This window comes from Centruroides sculpturatus, unplaced genomic scaffold, assembly GCF_000671375.1.
Source record: "Centruroides sculpturatus isolate CEXI.00-Female unplaced genomic scaffold, Cexi_2.0 scaffold49, whole genome shotgun sequence".
NCBI lineage: Eukaryota > Metazoa > Arthropoda > Arachnida > Scorpiones > Buthidae > Centruroides > Centruroides sculpturatus.
This window is the reverse complement of record NW_019384317.1, coordinates 897,612-924,522: the sequence shown is the minus strand read 5'-3', so window position 1 is coordinate 924,522 and position 26,911 is coordinate 897,612. Positions and strand designations below refer to the sequence as shown.

Genomic DNA, 26,911 nt, shown 5'->3' with positions numbered 1-26,911 from the left:
AAATTTCACAACATGCCAAGGAAGAGAGGAAGGAGCAATTAAATAATTAAAATTATAAAGGATTTAAAAATATATATAAAAATGGGGAATATCACACTTCTGACAATCGCAGCGTGTGTGTGGGCTAAATTTGGAGAATCCGTGCTTCTCGCATGGACAACTGTATGTGGCCGGCTAACGCGTCGGAAAACCTTCCGATTTATTCGTGTACGCACCAGACGGAAAAACAAAAAATATCGTGTATCCACAAGCACTCCAATAAATAAACAGAATTGAAACGACACTTTGAAATGTTTTCCCGATGAAAATGAATAATAATAATAAGTTTCGATAAAAATGATGAAATGTAAATTGAATTTTATCATAACGAGTTTGCTTGAATTTCGTTTCTTCTGAGATCGCAGCAATGCGCGACGGGTAAGCGGGTATTTAAATAAATAGATGTTATATGTTTTTATCAAAGCAAGAATTGGCATTTAGAGGGCATATGGTCATGGTCATAAAGAAAGAATTAACTGATTGCCCCTGGATGTCGGCTTCTTATATAAACACAGCTTCCCTATCATCAAATGTCACGGCACGCCCCTGCTAAATTGTGACGTAAAGCGAGTGGATAGCTGGAAAATCTGAATTCAAATATAATCTAAACACGTATAATTATGACGAGCGGCACGGATTAGGGATTTTTTTCATTTCATATTTAGATTTTCGACTTTTTTTTAACTCCTTCCTCCCTGTGGGCACAAGCCTATTATGGTTCGGCCAAGCCCACAATGGGGCTGCCGGGTGGTGAGGGACGGGGCCCGACATATCCGAACGGAGCCGTTCGGATTCGATCCCGGGTGCCCCAGAGCGGTAGGTTGCCACCTCGAGCGCTCGGCCATCCGGCCGCCTATTTTCGACTTTATTGCCAATATGGCCTCCAGTAATTTGCGAAATTGTAAATGGCTATTGCACCGGCGCCCGAAGTTGCAAATGTCATTCAGAATTCTACCGAAACATTTTAAAAGTCCATCTTTTCTACGATTATATCTGGGTTTTTATAATAAAAAATAATATATATTTATATTGAATATTTTTATTTTCAAGAAGGAAAATTGAATTAACTCGGTGTACTTGAATGAACGTTTGTTAATATTCTTTATTTAGATCTTACGAATGTTAATATAATGATTTATTACATTTGATAGAAAGACCGATGCAGCGATGAATGGAAATTCGATTTTCGATTCATCAATATCCAATCGCATAGAATCTTTCTGTCGTGGAAATACAAGAAAATACTTTTTAAATATTTATTAGTATTTACATTAACTTATGTACGAAGGTTCTATTCATTTTGCCCGATGCTGTCTTAATTTAAGACACAGTTATCAGAAAAATGATTAAAATCGCTTCTTATATTCTAATTACTTTCCAACGCGCTCCCCCTCTCGTCCCGAATTAGCATCATTTTCGCACCGTGCATTTCGTCTACCGACACCGACCTAAAACGACGCTTTAAAAATTCACGTATAAAAAAATCGCCTTTAAATAAGTAAAAACATTGGTCATTTATCTCGGGGGAAGAAAAAAATGGAAAATGTCAGTCGCTCGATAGCGCTGTGATGTCGAGAGTATGCAGCTGGTTGTTGAGGTCATCATCCGGGTCCTTTTTCGTCGTTTCGACATTTCTAATTTTGCAATCAGTTCGCAAAGAAACTTTATTTTATGTTTTCTCCGTCTTGCATTTATATAATGATCTTTAAACTTTAATCGTGTACAGTGTATATATTACCTCGAAACAAAAAGTCCTGTAAATATACTTCGGTAACTCCTTTATAAACGTTAGGCTTAACAGTGATGGCCATGATACCACAATCTACGGAATCAAATTTGACAAACAGACGATACAGCTATAAAGAAGGTAAGTCGCTATGACGTCATATAATATAATATACCGAAGAAACGAATCGTTTGCATCCAATGCTTGATATTTGACGTTTAAAATGCCACCAATTAAAAAAACCCAATCGCTCTATCAATTTTTAATAAACAGTACTCCACAATTAGGTTGTGTCAAATTTGTTTATTGTAAAATCGACTTTAGTCAATGACCTAATTGATTTGTTGACACTTTAAATAGCTGTTTTGCATGTAGAAATTTACGTCCTCTTTCTATAAATGATTACATTAGTTTGTCCACTTTTGCTTAATAATAATCGTTTTTTTCAAAAATTATTTTGCATCCGGTGTCGGGGTTCCGGCGGAGGGCCGAGTTGCTTTTCTCTGCGCCGTTGGAAATTTATTTGTTTCCGCCGAGTCGACCCCCGTTTTCCTTAATTTCGTTATAATTATCTCTGGAGCGTTCTTTCGCCGTCTTAGATGCTAGAGGCGAGATTAAAAATTGCTTTTGTATTTTAATTATAAACTTTAAATGCTTTTTTCGAAGTTGTTAATCTTTTGGAATTATTCGTTGGGTTGTTTGTGCGTAGCGTTTGCTAGTTCTTATAATGCGTCGACGCGATGTCTCGTCGTGTAAAGTTTTGTATGCACCGACTAGTAAACGAATTAAAATGCGGTCGACGGGTCGGCGCGTGTTCGAAACTTTTACGAAATTTTACCTCGGTCGGTAAATTCGGTGTAAATTATTACGGTTATTTCGTTTCGTTTCGTTACGTAAGAAGAAAGTTTTGTAAAGATATCTTGCTTGTTGACGATGTGACTTTATTTCAACGTTTTCTTCTCTAGAAACGAACCAAATGGCAGACGGGAAACCCGAATAATTCTAAAAGTTTTTATACCTAAAACTGTTACGTAATTATTCGGATTTTATTTTCCCTTGTTGTCTGCGTGCGAAAAGATTAAAGATTGCAAAATTTACTGTCGTATACGTTTATCCTTGTGCATATAATAGGTTAAACTTTTGTAATTTGCAATATTTATAAAAGATAAAAACTCTTTAATTTATTATTTTTAAGAGCAAGAGTTTTTGTGTGTTGAAATGCCTACATTTAAAACATAAAATTCAAGTATAAGTTAAAAGAGAAGAAAGTCTTAATTTCAAACTTCAAAATTAGCATTATGCTGTTTTTAAACATAAAGTTGATTGTTTTGGTGTCCTTAACAAGAATATACCTTGAGTTTACATTTAATTTCAAATTTTGTTTTTGTAAGCACTTAAGATATTAAGTTATTAAAAATATTAATTATGAAAGATATAAACATTTTTTTAAAAATTATATAATTTATTTCCTTTTAAATAATTCCTTAATGTACATTTTAAAGTTTTTGTTCATAAAACAGTAGCTAAAAGTTATAAAGTGCATTGTATTTAAAGAAATTTTTCATTGTTTTCTCTGTTTCAAATGTGGCTTTAATTTTATATCTGACATTTTATCAATTTTGCAATGCAAATTATTTGTAATTGCTTTTAATTACTAAATATTATTGAAAAATAGAAGATGCATTTATAAAAGTATTTATATTTTTATAGAATCTTGAAAATGAATAAATTAAATATTTTAATTATAATCATTATAACTTATTGTAAAGTTATAAAATGATAAATTTTAGCAAGGCTTAAATTTTTCAAGTAATAAGGTCAAAGTATGATATAAAACTTTATATTATGTCATAAGTATTTTTTAAATTTTATCATTACACAAATCTATAACTGACATTTACATTAATAATAAATAATAATGATGTTAGGCAAATTTAATTTAAAAATATGTAAGTAGTATTTAACTGTAGACACACACTTTTTTTTATGATGATGATAAATTCTTAAGATAATCTTTTGAATGAATTTAATATTTTGAGATTTATTTGCCGTGTGTACAAAGTAATGTGATGTGGCAATTTGTAATTAATAATGAAATTCAGTTATTTAGTAAGTTTTAGAAAACAAATGCATTTGATATTTCTCAATAATTGAAACTTAAAGTAATGAAATAGTATTAAACTATTACCTTAAAATAAAACTAATTTATAATACAAATGTTAATTAAATTATTTTAAGTGTAAATTGTACATATTCATTTTATAAATTATTGAAATGTTATGTTAAAATAATTACTCTGTAATCTTGATTATATTTAAAAGAATTTTGAATAGGCTGTGCAATTTAATATTCAATTTTTAATTTAATAAATTGATAAGATTTATTAAACAATCAAAATTCTCTGCTTCTGTTTTGTTTTTGTGATAATTCTGATGATAAATTCAAAATGCTTAATTCTGATAAAAATTTAGAAAACAAGTCAGTATGTGCAGGAAGAGATTGCATGTAAATGTCAGACTAAATCAAAATAAATGTTTCTTTTAATTTGCTATTCTTTTGATATATACAAAAAATTTTCAATTGACAATTTCTGAATTAATATGAAAATCTAATTGTTGATTTTGATTATTATTCTATATATACATTTATGATGAATCATTTAAAACAGGAAAGAATTGAATCTATAATCATCAAATCATAAGCAGCAGACTTAAATATAGAATTAGCTGATTCTAAAACTAGCTGATGATGATTAAGGTTTGTTTGAAAACATTGTTAATGAAATAAAAACTATAGCCTTTTATATTTGCGTCTGCTTCCTATTTGATTTGTAATGAATAAAAATAATTGAATTAATTGAAGTTAATTGAATCTTTTTATAAGTTGTACATACAAAGTCCAAATCTTCAAACAGCTCTGATTAGATTTTATGCTGTTTTGAATTTGAAATATTTGTAGTTTTATTTGTTATATATATTTATTTATTTCTAATTTAAATTGTAGAAAGAAAAATATCACTAATAAAAGTTCTACTATGACACTAAACCAGCAAAAGAATCACTCACTTTGGAAAGCAAATGTTTTCATCCATTTTTATATCAGTTTTTACAGCTCAAAGTTTTGAATTTCCTACAATTCAATACAAATATAATTTTTTAGCAGATTTTAAAATTAATTTAATAGGTCTGTAATGTTTTAATTTTTTGTCAAATGCTCTCTTGTTATTTCCAAATATTCCGAATGATATTCCGACAGTATTTCAAAATTTTCAATTGAAAATTTTGAAATACCGTCGGAATATCATTCGGAAAGCTTAAACTATCGTATTCTATGTACCGCCTGATGATGGTAGTTTTACACTACTGAAAGTGCTAGTGGATAAAACCTTTCTCCAAAAGTCGGATAAATTTCCGTATCTGGAATTCCACTCCTGTAACGCCACTGCACGTAAGTGTTATAATATTATTATACGTCGGCGTGAAGTGCAAACTTATTATATCATGCTTATTTTGAGGATAACAGGTACTATGGCTCAAAACAAAGTTAAAATTGTTTTATTGAATTTCAATGTTTCTAAACTTTTTTTGCACTTACCTAAGATAAAGGAATAATTTGAAAGTTTTGAAAAAGAACTTATAAGAAAACATGCTTTTTATAACAAAATTTAATGTCATTTTAATGCTTTCATAAGACAGAAAATCTAGTTTTCTCTGAATGGAGTTATACTTTACAACAATCATTTAATGATAATTGCAGCATCTTTTGCTTGATAGAATAAATGGCTTTACATACTACCTGATGTACAGCATGCCAATTAATTGTCTCATTATTTGATTTTCTTATTAAAGTAGTAATTATTTCTGATTTAAAAAAATTATCAATTTCTAAAATATTACATGAATGAAAATACTGTTATCTGTGTGAAGAATTTTAAATTTGAAAATAAATTTTTAATGAGAAATGTTTGAAAAAATTTATTGCCTTCTCAAATTTTCGAAATTTGACATTTTCTTTTTTATGAAGATAGAAAAGTATTTCTGAATTCTTTACTTCTTACGTATTATCTTATTTCTTTGTATTTATCATTATTAATGAAAAAAAATAAGACAAAGATATTTAGCATAAAATATAAAAATTGAAATGTGTGATGATTCTGTTCATAGATATTTGTTGAAAGAGTTCAGACTTATATACTTTTAATAATTTGTGCAATCTTGACAGGTTGCTTACCATAGTAACATAAAATCTGTAATTAATAATTTTAAAAGATGGTTCTTTTCCTGATAGATTATTTTTACTACTTCCTGTTTTGCTTTCATCTTCTATGAATTCTCAGTCAATGAAGCCACCACTTTTCTTTTTAACAAATCTCTTTATTGCACTAATTTTTGCTCCAAACTTTTTATTATGTTTATCTGAAAATTTTTTAAAAACTTAGCATCATGATATATTAAATCACAAAATAGTGCTAAATTGAAATGATTAAGCATTTTCAATATGAAATGTTTTTGGCCTATATATATAGGCCAAAAACATCTGTTATTAAGTTGGAAAATTTCCTGCTAAAATAAAGTCAAGGAATATGAAATTTTTTGTTTATATGGAATTGTTGAACAATTTTTTTTATAGTGATTAGAATTAGGTTTTACTACAATTGAGAACAATTGTTCTCAATTTTAGCATTATCAAAATGTTTATCTCTAAGTCAATAGCAAATAGAAGTTATTCTTAAAAACTACAGTACTACAAGCAAATTACATGTCGAACATAGATTTACAGGAAAATGTCTGTTCTATAAAAGGCAATCAACAGAAACTGTTGTCTTAGAAAGATGAAAGTCATTAAAAATCTGTGATATGTATATTTACTTTCAACAATGAAAATTGTAACACTGAAGAATGGAACTTCCTACCCTCTGATAGATAGCAAAAAATGATACTATACAATGCAAGATTTTATAATGACTTACTATATATGTTCTGCAGAAAAAGAGGGTGATGTATTTGAATGAAGAAAGAGTAGGACTAGGGACTGGACCCATCGCAAATTCATACAAAGTGCAGATTTCATGTAAAATATGCTATATCCAGAGAAATTTCATGCAAAACATGCTGAGTCTATGCTAAATATGCTTTACTGATAGTCATTTTTTGAGTTTTTTTGGCAGTATTATTATGGAAATTGGATCTTAAAATATTGAGCAGGAAATGTTCTTTACTTCTGTGTGTCAGAAAACCAAGTTTTCAGATTTAGAAATTGTGAATTTTAAATTCACAATTTCTAACATTAAAACATTAAAAAATATTTATCAATAAGAGATTTCTGTTGATTCTGAATCCTTCAAATATTTAGTCTTTTGTATGGTGTTTTTAGAAGTAATTTTTCAACACAGTATTTTGTTCCACTAATTGAAGACAATCCATGGGTCTTATACTGGCTATGTTTAAAGGATGTCTCATTTAAAATTAATTTTACAAAACTTCTCTTATGTGACTACTACTTTATAATGAACAGTTTTCTTGATCTTGTGTTTTCAGATACTGTATCTGTCATAGAGAGATTTCATTATATTTTCTTTTAAATTTATGTTAAAAGTAAATGTAAATATTTCTTTTATCAATTAATAATAAATTGGATTTTTCTGTCATTTCATTTTATGTATTTTAATGTTTATCTTTAAAACTCAAATGATACGATATTAGTAAGGTCGACTATAATACTCAAATTTTTATAAATTGCTAATTTCCAATAATCTTGAAAATATAGTGTGTGTGTGTGTGTATGTATATATATATATATATATATATACATACATACATACATACATACATACATACATACATACATACATAATACATTCTGTTATAAGAAGAATGTTTTTGAAGATTTGTCAGATATAAAATATAAGAAATTTTGAAGGTAATTTTAAAAAGAACTTATGCTTTTCTTAAAATTACCTTCAAATATATTTCACATACTTGGTTATATTTTTAAATTTAAACAGTGAAGTTTTAGTACACTTACCATATTTGAAGTATTAGGAACATTTAAAGATAAAATTTCAACAAAATTAGCAAGGAGAGAAGTGCTGAAGCATAAGATTAATGTGAAGCCAAGCAAGTTTTATTTAAATTTGGTATTAAAATCTGCTCCTAAGAATTACTCAATGATAACATGGTATGATTAACTTATGAGAACACTGGAACAATCTCATAGAATTGTTTCTTCATAATCAGATATATCCATATGCTAAAAACATCCATTTTTTGTTTGGCTTCAACAATTGTCAACAACAGTAATCAGCTTTTGCTTTTCTGGTTCACTCATAGTATTTTTGAAGGTAACTGGAAATTTCTTCACAGCTTCTACCAGCAGTAATTTCATTCCAATGAAAGCATGCACTAGTGTTGGTGTCACAATAATGCAGCTTCAAGTTATATATGAAATTCTTATGTATAAAATGCAGGAGTAGAAGATAATTTGTGTTGGCAAAACTTGCTGGAGATTGAATGTTACAACAATTAAATCATCTGTGCAAGTGCTATATTGAAATCTGTTTTGTTTGTATCTTGATAGCCAGTAAGACATAAGTAAGGCTTTTTTTTTTTTTTGGTTGTCTTGAATGAATGTTAAATCCTCTTGTAAAAATCCTGCAGTATTTATCACTATGCACAGGAGTGATGTTCCTGTTGATACAAAAGGTTTTGTAATGTTCATAGCAGGCAGATATTGTATACTCCATAAATGAACTATTTGTTCAGATTGTTCTTCCTACTATAGTGGCTCTTGTGTTATGGAAGCTTATTAGTGTCCTCATGTACTGTTACAATTACTTGCTCATTGAACATTTTTGGACAATTGTTATGATTGCTTTTTTTTTTTTCTGTGGAAGGTATCACTATGTTTACCTTTACTTGTTCTTGCATCTTGTCTCTGTTGCATTGTGAAGTGTGAATGGCCAAAAATATTTTCATATAAACTTTGACACTATTACCACTGCAATGCACAGTCTGTTTTCTCTTACTTTGAACAATCTTGATGTATTTGCTCTTAACAGAACCTCTTCAGCATCCAATAAAACATGGAAGATGTGACAAATGTTTTCAGAATATCCTGATTCCAGCTTCAGATTGAATTAGTTTATTTTGAATTGGAATGCACTGAATAGAATGCTGTTGTAGGCTGTCTTGTAGCTTGTTTTCTATCTTGTTGGCACTTCAGTTTGTTTATTTCGTATGGACCTATAGGATTCATTACAATTTTTTTTTTCCTTTTATTTTTTGCTTGTTTGTTGACCACCTTTTTTTCCTGTTTATTTTGGCCGTATATTCTACATCTGTATTCTGTTTTGGAAATAAAAGACAAAAACCATTATGAAGAATGTTCTAACTGCATATGCTTTCTTATGAATGCGCATTTCATGAAAAGCATGGTAATCCTCATTAATGTAACAACTTATGTTTTCTTGAATACTAGTAGCCAGGGACGTCCCCTAGTGGGCGTTCTTTACAAATTTCCATGAGGCACGGTTCCTTTGACTTTTTTGTTCCTATCAATATGCCCTACAGCTCTGTAAAAGTCCCAATGGTAAGATTTACCCTCCGAATGAAGAGGTGGCGATCCCCCTAAACTGTAGCCCCCTGTGCGAACAATAAAGTCAAAGGAACCATACCCCTACTCGCGACCCTTCGCGAGATATAAGCCCCTGAAATAATAAATTCCTATTACAAATATACTGAATTATTTATATTGTTATATTGACCAAATAATAATTTATTGGCCAAATGAATAATAATAATTTATATTGTTAATTTAAATAATAATTAAAATTGTTAATTTGAATGTTTGAAATATGACACACGATAGGGGCGCCTCTAGTGTCCGTTATGAAACGGTTACGGGACGGACACAAAATGAATGGGTTATATATATAGATTCAGTTCCTGTCTCACTGAGGTTTTCTAGTTTGTTGAGATTATGAGAAATTTCTTCTTTAGTCAAAAACAACATATGAGCAGCAGATGATGCAGCTATGTTTTTAAGTATACTAAACATTCTGAAGCCTGAAACATAGATACTCAACCAAATGATTGTCTTAAACAATTGGGCTATAAATCCACTATTATTAATGATTATTAAATTATTCAGTATTAAATTATTATTTAATACTAAATAATTATTTAGTATTTAATTATTAATAATAGTGGATTTATAACCCAATTGTTTAAGGCAATCATTTGGTTAAGTTGCTATATTTTTGTGGGTTAGCAGCTTCTATGAAGTGAATTTGGGATAGCATACATTTCACTCCCTCCTGTACTATCTATTATTGATTTTATGCACTGTATGTATAGTACATAGCATTCAATAGATATCACAGTGAAACATGTCCCATGATATGTTTAAAAATGAAAGTTTGTTCATTAACTTATTTTTCTTCTATAATCTGCACTTATAAAATAATAAAATAAATTTTTAAAAATGTTAAAAAATTAAATATAAATTGTTTTAAATAGTAAAAAATGTTAAAAGTAAATATTTCAGATATATTTGTATTATAATAATAAAAATAAAATTCACACCTTATAAACTCCAACAAGAAGTATTTAATAAAGAAAAAGTGTTTTTGACCTAAATTGATATATCTTTGTATATTTAATAGTTCAACAACTGAAGACAACCTATCAGTTTAGGTCAAACAGTTTTGCTTTATTAAATATTTGTTGCTGGAGTTTATATGATGTGAATTTTGTTTCCTTTATTTTGTCCAATTTATATGATCACGTTTTATTAATACAATGCAGACTAGGAAAATAGAAATATCTGATTACAGTGGATACTTAACAGTATGTATTGAAAATGCTTATTGTTAAATTTTATTATTTTTACTTTCCTGGCTGTTATATAGAATATAACGTAGGGAAGATATAGTAAGTTGTCAAATTTTAACCTTTTGTTTTTGCATTTCTTGATGTTTTGACATTCCAGGAGCCCAAAAATGCTTTTAAAAAAGAAGAAAAAAATTACAAAATTTGGTGTGTATTTTCATTATATACAAGTACTTGATGAACTAAAAATTTTGAAACTTGGCAGGTTATTTCTATATATGATTGATGCTATTAAATTTTGGTAGCTAAAGGTCAAGAGGGTAGAGAGGTAAAGAAGGGTCATATCTCAAATGGTGTCAGACTTAATGAGTTTTTATTTTTTTTTATTTAGTGTTATGTGATAAATAGTTGTGCTTATAGATTTTACACCTCAAGATGACTTCTAGACAAGGCCTGGTGTATTTTCTGGTTTTGCAGAATTACTCTTGGTAAAACATGGGATTTACATCATGGGTCCTCTTTTGAATTTTTACTTAGTTTGTGATCTAAAATATCTGTGCTGCAGTAGTTTGGTGGCCTAGAGTGTTTTGCAAGGACTGTCAGATTAAGCTGCAAAGTTTGCTGGTGTATTGCATGCCTTGCTATTACTGGGGCTCTTGTCTGGGACCAGATAGTTCTCTGAATTTGTTGGGTCTTCCTCCTCTTTGCTTCAGTCTGAATGAAGAGGTGCAGACAGTGGCATACCCAGGATCTGAACTAGAGGAGGGGAAACTCATAGTTTCTTTGAGTGCAAGAATAGAAAATTATAATTATTAAAGTTATTAAGAGATGGTGCCTAACGTCTCCCTCTAGTGCCAAATTGGTTGCATAATTTATTTAGTAATTAGCCATATCTAGCCCGATAGAATTCGGCATTGGTTGGAGTCTAGCTTTATAGTACATTGGCTCTAGCAATGTTATTTATATAGCAGCAAACAGCAAAATAGTTCTGATTTTGTGACAAATGGCTCTAATCTAGTCACAATATTTGTTATTCACACTGATACTAAATTGATACATCTGTGCTGTGTGTCAATTACTACACTTTAATTTTTCTTCTAGGGAGGGGCAGCTGCTCTGCCTGCCCCTCACTGGGTATGCCTTTGGGTGCAGACAGTTTTTTATAGGCTAAACTGTACTCTGGTCAACTTATTTTTAGACAAAGTATTGTTGGACATTTGACTGTACTGAGGGATATGATGAAGGAAGACATCTTGATGATTCATAGAATGTTACCTTGATTTTTGTTTGAGAGGCAATATCTGTTCTTCTTTTCCACTTTGTCACTCTACTCTTATTCCAGTCCTTTCATTCACAAGATATTGTTTGATTTTCAGATAAATCCAAAACTGATAGTACTGATATAGGTGCTGGCATTTGTGGGGATGATCTGGTAGGGGGTTTTTTGTCCTATTGTAGGTTTCCCATTGTGTTTCAAGCAGATGCGCTAGCCATTATTTGGTGTGTTTGCACTATTTTATGTAGAAATCTCTTGCTAAATTTAATAATTATAATTGAATTAGTATTTTAGTAATTAATTTAGACGATTCTGGAAAAGAATTTACCTGAAACAGGAGTTGAACCCACAATCTCTGCTTACCATGCAGTCATGTTGCCAGTTACACCAGTGGTCCCCAACCTTTTAATTGCCGCAGACCGGTCAACGTTTGTTATTTTACCGTAGCCCACTGAGGAGGGACGTTGATTGTTTGTATTTTAGATTGATTTAATTTAATAATTTTAATTTAATTGTAGTTAAACATGCTTTCAAAATAAAATACAGTTATGTCAAAAAATGAATATAATGTGATTTAACATTTTAACTTACTAGAACGCTAAATCAATGACACCCGAAGTGTGTTTCTTATGTCCAGTTTATTCTGTTGTTCCGTCGTCCATTAAAAGTCGCACAAACCCGAGAGAAATACACCATAGTAAATAAAATGGAAATACCAGTAATTTAATGTTCCTTGGGCGGCCCAGTACCATTTGATCCACGGACCGGTGCCGGTCCGCGGCCCGGGAGTTGGGGACCACTGTTTTAGAGCATATGTTTATTTGTATTTTTTTTTTTACTTTTTCCGTCCTGTGAGCACTAGGAAGGCCTCTTAAAGCAGGTCCATTATGGGTTCGGCCAGGCCCACAATGGGGCGACCGGGTGGTGAGGGACGGGGACCGACATATCCGAATGGACCACCCCCGCATAATTTTTGGGGATTTATCGACCCGTCGGGATTCGAGTCCGTGTCCCTCAGAGCGGTAGGCTATCTATCACCTTGGCCGCTCGGCCACCCGGCCTTGTTTATTTGTATCTCAATCATATTACATATATATTTTGGAAAACCGAATTTTGCTTTTTTAACCCGGGGTTACGCGCGGCGGGTTACTCACGCAGCGTCAAGCGCGGTGGGTGCTATATAACCCCCGCGTTCAAAATTCATAGTTTTTTTCGCGATTTTTTCATTTTGGATGTTTGTGGGCATGTGTTTTTGATGTATTAGTGAAGAAAACTACTTCAAATATATCGTTTTTNGTCTGTAGACACTTTCAGTTTTTACTTAGAAATAGATAAATTCATTTACTTAGAAATAGATCTGAAAAATGTAGAAGTAATTTTTTAAAATATCCTTTTTTCTTGATAAAATTTTAATACTTATTATTATAATCTAGACATGTTAATTTTTAAATATACTTGTATATTGGGCCACAAGTATATATTATATATACTTGTAACCCAAAACTCCTTGACTTTTTCCAATGCGGCCCAGAGAAACAAAAAGGTTGGACACCCCTGTTTTAACCTGAGGATGATCTATGGAGTAGATCGAAAACGTTAGTTTTTAATAAACTCCCTTGGCAACGAACAAGGTGTTTGTTACTTGGTTAAACATGCCTTCAAAATAAAATACAGTTACACCAAAAAATGAATATAATGTGATATAACATTTTAACTCACTAGAACGCTAAATCAATGACACCCGAGATGTTTTTCTTATGTCCAATTTATTCCATTGTCCATTAAAAGTCGCACAAACCCAAGAGAAATACACCATAGTAAATAAAATGGAAATACCAGTAATTTAATGTTCCTTGGGCGGCCCGGTACCATTTGATCCACAGACTGGTACCGGTCTGTGGCCCGGGGGTTGGGGACCACTGAGTTACACTACCTACCTGGATCTTTGTCCAATCTTCACTTCCTGATCCTATTAATTTAGATACTACCATACTCGGTTACCTATGATGCTGGTTGGAGACAACTCAGTGCCGACAGCTTATAACTCACACTATGGCACTCAGCTGGTTATCACATCTACCTTTTATATATATATATATATAAAAGGTAGATGTGATAACCAGCTGAGTGCCATAGTGTGAGTTATAAATGTATATATATAATGTATATAAATGTATATATATATATAATATATCAACATTTAAAATCCAATAGTTATTTATTATAAAGCCAAACGATTGCTGGATTATATTGGGCTTTTATTATTAACTAGCTTACCTGACGCGCATTGCTGTGATCTCAGAAGAAAGGAAATTCAAGCAAACTCGTTACGATAAAAATCAATTTACATTTTATTATTTTTATTGAAACTTAAACAACCACTTCACACCTAAGCGATAATTCCAGCAAACGAACAATAAAAAAGGTTAATGAACAACAGCCGAAAACATTTGAACATTAAACCTTTTTTATTGTTCGTTTGCTGGAATTATTGAAATTTATTATTATTCATTTTCATCGGGAAAACATTTCAAAGTGTCGTTTCAATTCTATTTATTTATTGGAGTGCTTGTGGATACACAATGTTTTTTGTTTTTCCATCCTCTGCGTACACGAATAAATCAGAAGGTTTTCGGACGCGTGAGCTGGCCACATACAGTTGTCCATGCGAGAAGCACGGATTCTCCAAATTTAGCTCGCACACTTGCAGCGATTGTCAGAAGTGCAATATTCCCCATTTTTATATATTTTTTAAAATCCTTTATAATTTTAATTATTTAATTGCTCCTTCCTCACTTCCTTGGCAAGTTGTGAAATTTCTGATAGTTGGATAATAAACCGTTTTACTGTAATTTGTCTTTTTAAATTATTTTGAGTCTATATTAAAATTTGGAAAAGGGGGAGCCCTAGATCGGTAAAATAGGCAAATTTCCTCCTACAATGTCGGTTGTTGTTCGGGATACAGTTAAGGTTTTAACAAAGTTCGGGCGAATACATAATTAGTCAAAAAAAGTTGAAATGAAGTGATTAAACAAAAATTATTACAAATATCGTAAATAACAGTTCACAAATGCATATATAGAGATATTTTTTGGAGGGGGGAAATGGTCTTCACAATTTGAAATCGATCGAACACACTGTGCGCGAATGCTCGTGTAAACGCGCGCCATCTATCGTAGGATAAATGTACTTCGCGGGAGTGTATTAAAAAATTAAAAAACTTTTCAAAGCTTCATGGCAATCGTACTATGCCACAAACCTTCGCTGGAGTATATTAAACAACTTCCCAAAGTTTCACGCCAACCGGATAAACGGTGTGGTAATGCATGAATGACACACACACACACAGACAGACAACCATACATTCATTTTTATATATATAGATTTTAATCGCCGTTGAATAAGGAATGTTTCTTTCACAAGAAATGTATAAAATTACAGTACTGTATTAGACTTACGGTACCTAATTTACATACTGACAGACGATAGTTAGCGTAAAAATCTCCGTAGCGTGGCGCCACGCTAGACGGCGGAAATTATATATTTAATTATAACAAAGTTACAATAAGTTAATATATAATTATATATACAGTACCTAATTTATATATAATTATATGTACAGTACCTAATTTATATATAATTTATATAATACTGTCCAGACGATAGAAATCTCTCCGTAGTTGGCACTACGGACAGCGGGAAAGTAGTTCGGCTGTTCGATGACGTTTGAGGTAATTATACGGAATTTTTACTGTTTTTTTACGGATACTGGTCACAATTTTTTCGTAGTTTTATAGGAATCGTAATTATAGGGACTGTAATTATAGGGGGGTCGACTGTAATTTGGTTTTAATATATAATTATTGGGTTTTGGATGTTGATATTTATGTATTAAAAAGATTGCATTGTTTCTGATAGTCAGGCTACCTTAAAGGCACTTTATTCCTATCAGGTTACTTTGGCACTTGTTTGGGAGTGCTAGTTGTTTCTAAATGAGTTGGCTATCCATAATAGTCTTTTTCTTGTGGGTGTCAGGCCATGAGGATATTCCTAGTAAGTGCTGATTCACTGGTCAAACAGGGAACTTTACATCTTTGTTGGGCCTGAATCAGCTTTTGGTATTTTTTTTTTTTTTTTTCAACATTTGTCAAGGATTGGACTGCCTCCAATTATGACTATCCATCTGCTTGTACAAAGAAGAGCAAGAGATTTTTTCCCAGTCCTCTGGGAAAACTAAAGTTTTGTTGTCTTTGATAGGAATTACACTCCCTATTTGGTTAGTGTTGTGACTGCTTTTAGTCACTTTTGTAAACATATGTGCCAATTGAAACTTCATTTCTCAGTTTTTTGCCACTTTTTGTGAATCTGCTGAAGAGACTTCTCTGTATCTCATTTGTGTGTGTGTATAGATCTTTGCTTGAGTAGACTTTTCCACTTGGGTTCTCTTTTCTTGTGCCCTGTTGACATCATCAACTTTCCTTCAGAGGTCTACTGTCTTTTTTAGTGAGATTAGACTACTGAAGAAATTTCCTATGGAGGTGCATGATCGATCTTTTAGATCAAAGTGCATTTGGCCTGCTGGCCCAATCAGTACAATAAATAGTAATGTGGAATGAGTTCAGCTAGAAATAAATGATGGGAGAACTGAGGTGTTTCTCAGAAGGACCAGAAAATGATTTTTCTGTATTTTTTGGGTATGAAATAAAGCCACAAACATTTAAACTGTTGAAAGATCATAGTGACCAGGACTTCTGGTTTTAAAAGATTCTTTCTCTTACACATTATTTTTGTAGTGATAACAAATTGTTGACAAAGTGATATATTACAGAACTTTAAGGTTTAAAGAATGTTCTATAGTTCCTATGTATTCAAATTTTTTATCTGTAGGGTCTTTTGCATTCCTCAGTAAAGAGTGTATGCTATAGAAGAGTTTCTTTTGTATGCATTGTTGATTTGGTTGATCTCTGCTATTTGTCTGTGAACCTTTGTCAGCTGTTTATACAAACAGTTGACAAAGGTTCACAGACAAATAGCAAAGGCCAACCAAATGAACATTGCATACAAAAAGAACCTTCTGTGCACTCCTTATTAAGGAATGTCAAAAGTCCACAGACAAGGAAATATTTCCTCTGGTAAATTCCTATAATAGATAACAGATTTAACAAAAAACAAGGTGATTTGAGGATACAGAGGTGGTATTAAATGTAGTATGACAAGTGGAAATGTTTAAAAATTGGAAACAATTTTTCTAAATGAGAAAAAAAAAATTTTAGCTTTATATAGGAACAAATAACATGCTGTAATTTTTCAAACAAAAAATGGAATACAGTGGGTGATCGGTTAACAAACATAATCCATTCCAAGACTTTGTTCGCTATCTGAATTGTTCGTTAACCGATTATCAATTTACCATAGCTTTTAATGGGAATTTAATTAATTCGTTCTGGAGACTGCCAAAAATAAAAAAATATATACTTTCTTACTATGTTTATTTATATGTAATAATAAAAATACATACATGCACAGTCTTGCGTTTTTATTAGTCATGTTTTTTCCGTTTGAAAGTGTTAAAGAATCTGTCTAATGTCGATTGCTTTTCTCTCTTCTTCAGGATTTTTCGTAAGTAATTAATAGCATTGCAATTGTAGAAATCTCCAAGCCTCAACCTGGTTTGGATGCCATTCTAAGACCGTTGTTCTGACATCCTCCCACTTCTTCAAAGGATCTTTAATAGCATATATCGACATTAATCCTCTTTTTCAGAAGAAAACATATCTCGCCGAGTTTCTTGGTGTTTTTCATTCAAGAGTTCTTGGCGTTCTTCTGTCGTCAGATCCGTTTCAGGTTCCATTATGAACTTTTCGATGTTCTTTATTTCTCAGATGTGATTTTTGTTACTCCTTTAGCTGCTTGAGTCTTGATTATACAGTATTTTTCTTAAATAAGATTGAACTGCGGCCTACTGTAGATCTGTTCACGCCATACTGCCCAGCAACATTAGGCCTCTTCTGCCCACTCTCTACCTTTGCTATTATACTTTCATCTTTCGAAAAGAAAAACAGATGCAAAACTTAACGAGTGCCTGTCCGACAGTCTCGCGAATACATAAAAGAATTGTTTTGTCAGAAAAATAAAAGGCTGGAATTACAAGGGAGAGTTTCAAAGTTCGGAGGAATACTATTTGATTGGTATATACCAACTTGAGCATCGATGTTGACGTCTCCCACATTCCAAAAAGTTTTAAATTGTTGCCCGAAGACAAGAGAAGACCAATTGGTATTCATTATTTTACGTCGCTTCTTCTTGTGTTTGTTCTGTACGGTGTTCGTTATTCGATCATGTGTTCGTTGTCCAAACATAAAAATCTTTTGCGAAAGTGTTCGTTAACCGATCACCCACTGTATATAGAAAATTCTGATCTATAATATAAATAGTAGAAAATAGTGCATGTGCTTAATTAGTGGATGAAAAATGAATATTGTTTAATCTAGTTATAAATAATATAGATATTGATGAAATTAGAAGTAAGATTATTTTCATTAAGAAAAGAAAAAGTTGAAAATTGGAAAATATTAATGTAAATAAAAGAAATCAAGTGTAAATATATATTTGAGTTTTGCCAGCTGAATTTCTTAAGATAGAACCTTGTATTTGATTCCTAATAATAGCTCTGAGAGAATAGGAATAAATGATATAATTAAAGTAAAGTGGAGGAAAACAAAAATACAAAAGGCAAGGCAATTCTAATGGATTGTTGAGAGAGAATAGTCAGAATACATATAGTAATGTTTTTAATGAAGTATTTTAATGAAACAACTAGAATAAGTTTAATTACAAAAATTATAGTTGTGTTTTTCTTACTTGTTAATACTTGTTAATATTTCTAAAATTTAATATGTTACTTGTTAATATTTCTAAAAACCATTAAAATTGCATTATTGCTTAAGATTTCATGATTTCAAATTTTTCTTATATCATACAATTTTAAATATTGGAATATTTACAGTTGTTAAAACACAGATGGTATTGTTACAGACACAATATTGATCTCATTTAAAAAATTAATGTTTGAAATTTTACATAATTTGCACTAAAAAATAGGAGAGTTAATACAAGTAATAATGAATAAATTCAACTTTGAAACTTTTTAATATCCATAAAAATATGAAAATAAATTATGTAACCAAAATATTTTCAGACTAGCTGTGCCCACGGTTTTGCCCTTGTGGAATTCAGTTTGTGACTATAACAGTATCAGTTAGATGATATCTTTTAATTTATATGAATGTTTTAGGAACACATACGGGACAAAAGATATTCATTATTTTAAGCGACAACAAATAGGCAAATGTTCAGGAAAAGTTCAGACACGTGCACTGCGTATCTCGCTGACCATGTGACTATGTCATGCAGTTACCTATCTCATATACATACACATCTTTCCCCTCACCACCCACTGACACCAAAAATATAATGCTTACCTAGATGATATCTTTTAATTTATATGAATGTTTAACAGAATAATATACAGTCTATATCCACCCTGAAGGTCCATTCTAAATATTGGTGAAAGAATTTTTGAAATTGGATGAGTAGTTTCAGAGATTACCTCCTACATCCAAACTTACAAACTTTACCTCCTTATAATATTAGTATAGATTTAACTTATACAGAAGGTGAGAACTATCCTCAATCTAATTAAATTTACATGCCATTGTGAAAAAAATAAACTTAATATTTTCATACTTACAGAAATATAATTCTAATTAACAATAAGTTCTGATATTGTTTTTAGTGTATAAAATTCATATTCATTTTAACCTTTTGTTTTTAGATAATAGTCAAGAAGTATTCATTTCTTACATTATTTTAGTCTATAAATCAATCATATCCTAAATTATTTAATAAATTATTGAAATTATTATTATTAATTTAGATAAGAGATGGCACCTAACATCTACCTCTAGTACTAAATTACTTAGTATCTAATCATTAATAATAGCAGATTTATAAACCAATTGTTTAAGGCGATTGTTTGGTTGCGTATCATTCATATCCTTCTTGTAGTTTTAATAATTTTGTCTGAATTCAACTTCTAATTGTTAGCTTTTAATATTTCATTTTCTTTATATATATATTATATACAGTCGAGTCCACATAAGTCAACACCCCAAGGGGAAGTGGAAATGTGTCAAATTATTCGATATGACAACTAAAAGTTGGAAAAAAAACCACAAAACTATAATTAGGTAAATACAGTAGTACTTTATACAGTACATGCAATATATCTTTCTGGCCATCCATCACTGGCACTAAACCTGGTTTTTACTCCAAGTACCTCAGCAATTTCCATCACTTTTTGCTTCAGTTTTGGCCCCAAAACAGGAAGATTAGATTAATGAATCTGCTTTAGCCAATGTACCAGAGCATCTTCAACATCTTTGTATGGCGACTTTCTCTGGCATTTTCGAGACAGCTGTGACAAAGACCCAAGAAAGTTTCTTAATTTCCTCTTTTTTTCTCCAGAATTCCCACTAATGTTGTTCTTTGCTTGCAAAGTTTTATTACATTCAAATTCAGATAAGTTTGTATTTTTCCTTCAGCATAAGCATTGTTAGGTTTCAGATACTCATTTCTAATAGAAATGTGAAACACTAGCTGCAAATAATGCATGAATGAAAGGTGAGAAAATGCAAAATCGGGATTCTGCTGTGATGTTAAGTCATGTGGTGTGAATTCATTTTTTTCAGGAGGGGAGTCGACTTATCAGACGTCTAAACAAGTTTGGGACAGAAAAAGTATGTCAATTTATCCAGTGGTGATGAGTTAAACAGTGTCGAGTAAACCAGACTTTCCAGACTTATCTTTGTATTTGAGTTCTTAAGTATTTTTTTTTTTCTCTTGCATGTTTTATCTCTCTCACTCACTCACTGCAAACAAGATAAAATGATAGAGAAAAGATGGATTATCCACATCCATTCTGTGGCAGATGAACTAGTGTTGTTACATCAGCAGACTTGTGTTTTAATTCTTATCAGAAGAAATAACAATATAAAAAAAATTCTTGTTACAATGTTGTATAGTTTCATGATTCAATTTTTTTTCCTCTTCCTTTTTTGTAAAAGTTAATAAATTTTCAAAAATGAAATGCTCTTTATATAATATGCTGCAGTTTTACAATTTATACTGATTATATAACATGATCTATTGGGAATGTTGAGAGTGGCAGTGTTACATGATAGGAAAGAGATATAAAATGCCTCCCATGGGGATATTATTACTTTTAATTTTTATATTTTTTATATATTGTATTATTTTTATTATGATATGATTTGAAATATTCAGTTTTTTTACCATATATAATAGTCATTATCATCATTACTTCAATAGAGAGGTTGAGGCAGACGTTTTAAACGTGTAGGACGGACGTTCGGTGCTGCTTTCCCGTAAGCCTAGAAGTTTGATGATGGTGTTTGGAATGTCGAGCGTGATTCCACCAACTATCCAAACACCATTGTCAAACTTTTAGGCTTACGGGAAAGCGGCGCCGAACGTCCAACCTACACATTTAAAACATCTGCCTCAACCTCTCTAATTACAAAGCAAACAGAGAATCAAGTGTAAATTGAGATGGTTATTACAATATTTGCAATAAATGTTCTCCAAAGATATATATTTACAGTGAGTTTGAAGATGTCTTGGCTAGTTAGTGGATAGTAGGAGATTATATTGTTTATGTATTGGTAAAACTGTTTTTTTGGTTGCTTAGGAGAGCAGAGATGTATGCTGCTTTTGGATTTTGTTGTTGTTGTTCAAGCTATTTTAACTGAAATTGCTAGGTGGAACTTGTGAAGGATTGTTGATTGTACTCATTCAGAATCCTCTTGATATAGTATGGTTGCTGTTTATTCAATTTCTATGTATAGCGTCCTTTTAATCCAAAAATTTTTCTTGGTAGACGATCTCACAGCTTTCTGGTTAGAAAATTATGGTTTTATTTCAAAAATTGAACTAAGAGGGATTGGAAACTTAAACCAACCCAAAATGCATTTGTAGTTCAATTTTTGAAATAAAACTAATTTTCTGACCAGAAAGCTGTGAGATCATCTACCAAGAAAAATTTTTTGGATTAAAAGGATGCTATACATATAAACAGAATTCTCTTGTTGGAGACCATGCCCTTCCATATTTAGTCCAGGATTTTTCACAAGCATGTTGAATATTGGTACAGTAATACCCTGAACTTACGCGATAGGTGGGACCAAGCGATAACCGCATAAGTCAGGGTATAATTTCGTATATAAATACATACAAATAATTTTTAATTGGGGTTGGAGACTAAAGAAAANTTTAGTCCAGGATTTTTCACAAGCATGTTGAATATTGGTACAGTAATACCCTGAACTTACGCGATAGGTGGGACCAAGCGATAACCGCATAAGTCAGGGTATAATTTCGTATATAAATACATACAAATAATTTTTAATTGGGGTTGGAGACTAAAGAAAACAATTTAGAAAAAAATGTTTAATAAAATCTTAGATAATACATATGTATGACAAATTATATTACATTAGAGCGTCGATTATCCAAAACATCAATTATCCGAAAGAATTCCAGTCAGCAAATTTAAATTTTTGCCAGTGCTGTGGCGCTGCAATCTTTGGCTGTCTTGGGCTACTCAAATATTTTATGTTTTTGATACTAAATTAACTTCTGAAGTATAATTTTTTGTTTTTATATTTTTCAATATATTTATTTTGTTTGTACAAAATAAAAAAATAATTTTTAACGATACAATAGTCTTCATTAGGCTTAATATCGACAAAAATTCAATGCGAAGCAACATGCAACAGAGAAAAATTTCAACATGGGATAGGTTAATAATTTTTTCGTACATAATCGGTTATCCGAAATATCGATTTTCCGAACAACCCCAGTCCTCAATTGATTCGGATAATCAACTCTCTACTGTATTATACAATTTTTCACATTTACTCTATTATCACATCATAATTTTAACATTGTTTCCATTTCAAGGATAATACCATGACATTTGTGAATGATGCTCAAATTTAAAGATTGAGCATTTTTTACAGCTTTGAGAATTTTTTCTTTACCTTTTATAATTGTTCTGACCGTCGATTCCAATAGATCAAACTTCTTTGCCAATTCACAAATTTTCATTTTTGTATCGAAGTCTTTAATAATGTTAACTTTACATTCCAAAGATAAAGTTTTTCATTTCTTGTGTTATGCAGAAGAATCAGTTTTACTTTGTTTAGATGACATAGTAGAGTCTCTCGTAGATATAACAAACACAGAAATAAATAACACAAAATAAATTGTAGCTATATGTCGATTCCGTGCGAACATGTAAGCCAAACAATAATGTGGGGGGAGTGAGTAATCAAGAGTTGCATGGTGCTCAAACAAAAGACGAATCGAAGAGATTTGAAAATTGCGTAACTCCGGGTTCGCGTAAATTGGGGTAGCATAAGTTGAGGTATTACTGTATATACAAGTGGAAACTACTAATTATTTAGATCTTATTATTGACATGCTTTAAGTTTGTGAAGCATATATGACATTCCTATTTTCAGCACTGTATTAAGCACTTCACAAAATAATCAGGCTATAGATAGATGTAGCATCTAAATAAAGGTTGACTCTGCCATAAGATTGTTATTTTCCTGAGATATGAAAAAGGACATAAGATGACATTTTATTGTATAGTCATTTATATTTTTTGTGAATTTACAATTATTGCCCTGGCAATTTTATCAAATGTGTATATTACAATATTAAGCTTTATAGACTTGAAGCCAATCTATTAGCAGATTGAAAACTCTTAAAACATTAAACACCAATTTTCTTTTTATTGAGACAGTTAAAAAAAATTACTATATATAAAAGAAGTTTTGTGAATAAGAAAAGTGGAAACTACTGATTTTGTGAAGAAAATCAAATTTTTAGCTTATGCAAAATCATATTCAGTAATCTTAATGCTACTCTTGAATTTTTCAATGATTTCCTTCTTCAACTTAGTCATGTTCCTGGCCGCCTTGGAAGGGCTGTTGACTCTGGAAACTCTCTTTGGTCCCATGATTGGAGCTAAAAGGAAAGGAAAGCAATGTAATTATTTGGCTAGACACATGGGGTAATGCAACGAGGAACAATTCCACACTGAGAAGGAAAATGCGTGGGTTGCCCTTTGTTTTCACAAAATTAGCAGAAAAGTTACATGGGCATGCCAACGAAAACTGAGACACGTTTTTTGCAGAAAAAATTGATGATAACTGAAGTCAATGAAAACCAAGGTATTACTGTATAAAGAAGTTTATATAATCCATATAGATCATCCTTTCTCAAAGTTGGCAATAACGCCCCCTTGGGTCACTGGAGGCTTTCAGGGTGGCAGTAGAAGGCTCAGTGATTAAATATGAGTTTTATTTCTTTTCATTGAAACATTTTTTGATCTCAGAAATAGGATATGGGTCACATCCTTATAATGATGCATGTTTAAACATTATATTTGCAATAACTGTTTTTAAGATATGCAACAGATGGTAATGTAAAAAGATAAGTTAAAAAATATGAGGGCACCAGATTTTTTTAATCTCAAAGTGGGCGGCGGTCGAAATAAGTTTGAGCACCTGTGATATATATTTATCCATGTTTCAGGGCTATTACACTGATTAGTCTGAAATTACAGTGACATTTCATCAGCCTTATGTAAATTAAGGGAGAAATTGTGGTGGTGATACATTTATTGTTTACTTAGGCTGTATAACTTCTGTAACTATTTTCAAAATTTGTTAAATATTAAGCCTATTTCAAACTTTCTCCAGAGATTAACCAAAGCTTTACATTATTTTATGTATGAAATGCAGACATAGACTAAAAAATTAAACCATTGGTTTATTTTTAATGCTATTCTAATGACAACTGAATTTAAATTTTAAAATGAAATTTGACTAATCAATGAACAAGTTGTATCTGTGTTAGTTAATTTTAATGTTTTCTAGATAAAATTAAGTTCAGTTTTATTGTTAATTTTATTTTTGGATTTAAGTAAAATTAGATAATAAAATTTGTTTTTATTTTTGAGTCTGTTTCTTGATTTTTCTTGTAAAATATTTTGTGAAACTGCACTTGTAAAACTATGATATATACTTTAATGGGGTATATAAACAACCTTTGCATAACTTTCAAATACTTTTGAGTTACCTCACTCATTTTCGGGAAAAACAGACAAGAACACATTGCTGTGGATAACCAAATTGAACATTATTTATTTATTTGATTTATTTTTATTTTATTTTATATTAAAAAATGAAATTTAAATAAATAAATAAAAAGACAAGAAGTGATTATTAACAGTAATAAAATAATTTGAGGTAATGTTATTTTAATGAGATTCCATGGCAATTAGCTAGAGAATGTGTCAGCCACTTTCAAAGTTTTGGTAAGTTGTCTGAATATATAGCAGATTACATCAATTGCCAAGCTTTTCTGGTAGATCTTTATAGACCCAGCAGTGAGGAGGTTGGTTCCAGATTTAAGAGGCTCAAGTGCCTCTACTTTGTCTTGTATGGCATTAAAATTTCTGTCAAACAGTTCATACCAAGGTGGTGTTATCCCTGCTCTTTCAAAGGGACATATGAAGGAATTTATTTAAAAATCATCTAGCTGTAAATGATCTTGAAGTTGAGAATGTAATTTACAATAAATAAATTCTGATATTGTTAATAACTTTAATAGTCTTTGTATTATTACAAATATAGATAACTATTATTATTTTTAATAGCATAAAAATTAAATAAAAATACTTTGATTTTTTTTCTGTTTTATAACAATTTTAAATATTTTTTGCTATTATCATTGGTTACAACTGTCATGAATAATTCATTCAGATTGATAATTCATTTAAGTGATGATATTTGAAAACAACTTGGAGTTGAATAAGTGTAAATGTTAAAGAATTTTCTAACATGAGAAAGGAAGCATTAGTAAATTATTTGTTTGTGTCTGGAGTGTGTGTATATATTTAGTACAGTCAAAAATAAACCTAACTTTTGATATTGTTTAGCAAATAGCTGTAATTGCAAGTGTGCGTGTGTGTGTTTGAACATCTTACACATATCAGTACTTGTTTGACATGTAGCAGTAGTAGTAGTAGTAGTAAGACAGGTATCACTCTGGTACAACCTGTGTTATGAAAAAGGGGGAAGATGGGAGGTGGGGATGAGAAAGGAAAGGGGATGAAGAAAGGGTTAGGATCCACGGGTGTCATCGGCAGTGCTTTATAAGAAAATGTTTAGAAGAAAATACAATAACAAGAATGTTAGAGGAATACATGTCAGGAGTGCTATGTTACAGATCGCAGATAGCACTAACATATGTACAGGTAATAACATATATACAGTATGCAGATTAATATTGGTATAAGAAATTACATGTTGAGTGCTGTCTGACAAATAGCACAAACAAGAACAGATGACAAACATATGTATATTATGCAGATTAACAATAGTACAGAAATTACATGGGGCATGCTGTGACAACAGCAGATAGTACAAATGTAGTTACATGTGACAAACATATATACGGTATGCAGATTAACTGTGCATAAACTAGATACAGGGTGGTGCTACGTTCCAGATTGCAGGCAGCCCGAAAAAATTATCAGGTTACAAACGTATTTACAATTGACATTCCTAGGGTTACACTAAAAGCACAGACATAGTGATTTTTATTAACGTGTGGTGTTAACACCGTAGTTCAGTAGATTTGCAAGGCTATGAGGATTATGCCACTGACCAATTGTTTCTCGTTCTCTCTGTAAGCACTTTGCTGCTCTGCAGATAATTATTCGGGTGATTGTACATGTCTTTTTTTATATACTAGGGCTTGTAGAGGACATGGCCAGTTATGGTTGTTATGAAGTGCAGCCTCAATGAGTCTTTCACTGTTGCTGTTGAAGAGTGGACAATCAAACAATAGGTGAAGGTAGTCTTGTTTGGTGTTTGTGTTGCACCT

The 26,911-nt window shown here is 31.2% G+C and overlaps 1 protein-coding gene across 4 annotated transcripts in view; it reads left to right on the top strand.

Moving 5' to 3' along the window:
- The first annotated feature begins 1,558 nt into the window (after window positions 1-1,558).
- Window positions 1,559-26,911, top strand: part of LOC111623976 (eukaryotic translation initiation factor 4E transporter-like) — a 106,468-nt gene continuing 81,115 nt past the window's right edge. For 2 of the 4 annotated variants that reach the window (XM_023366741.1, XM_023366751.1), the window contains exon 1: window positions 1,559-1,906. In XM_023366741.1, the coding sequence (XP_023222509.1) occupies window positions 1,843-1,906 (64 nt within the window). In that variant the 5' untranslated portion in view covers window positions 1,559-1,842. The remainder of the gene's footprint in view (window positions 1,907-26,911) is intronic. The other 2 variants (XM_023366757.1, XM_023366732.1) reach the window with 2 other exon arrangements.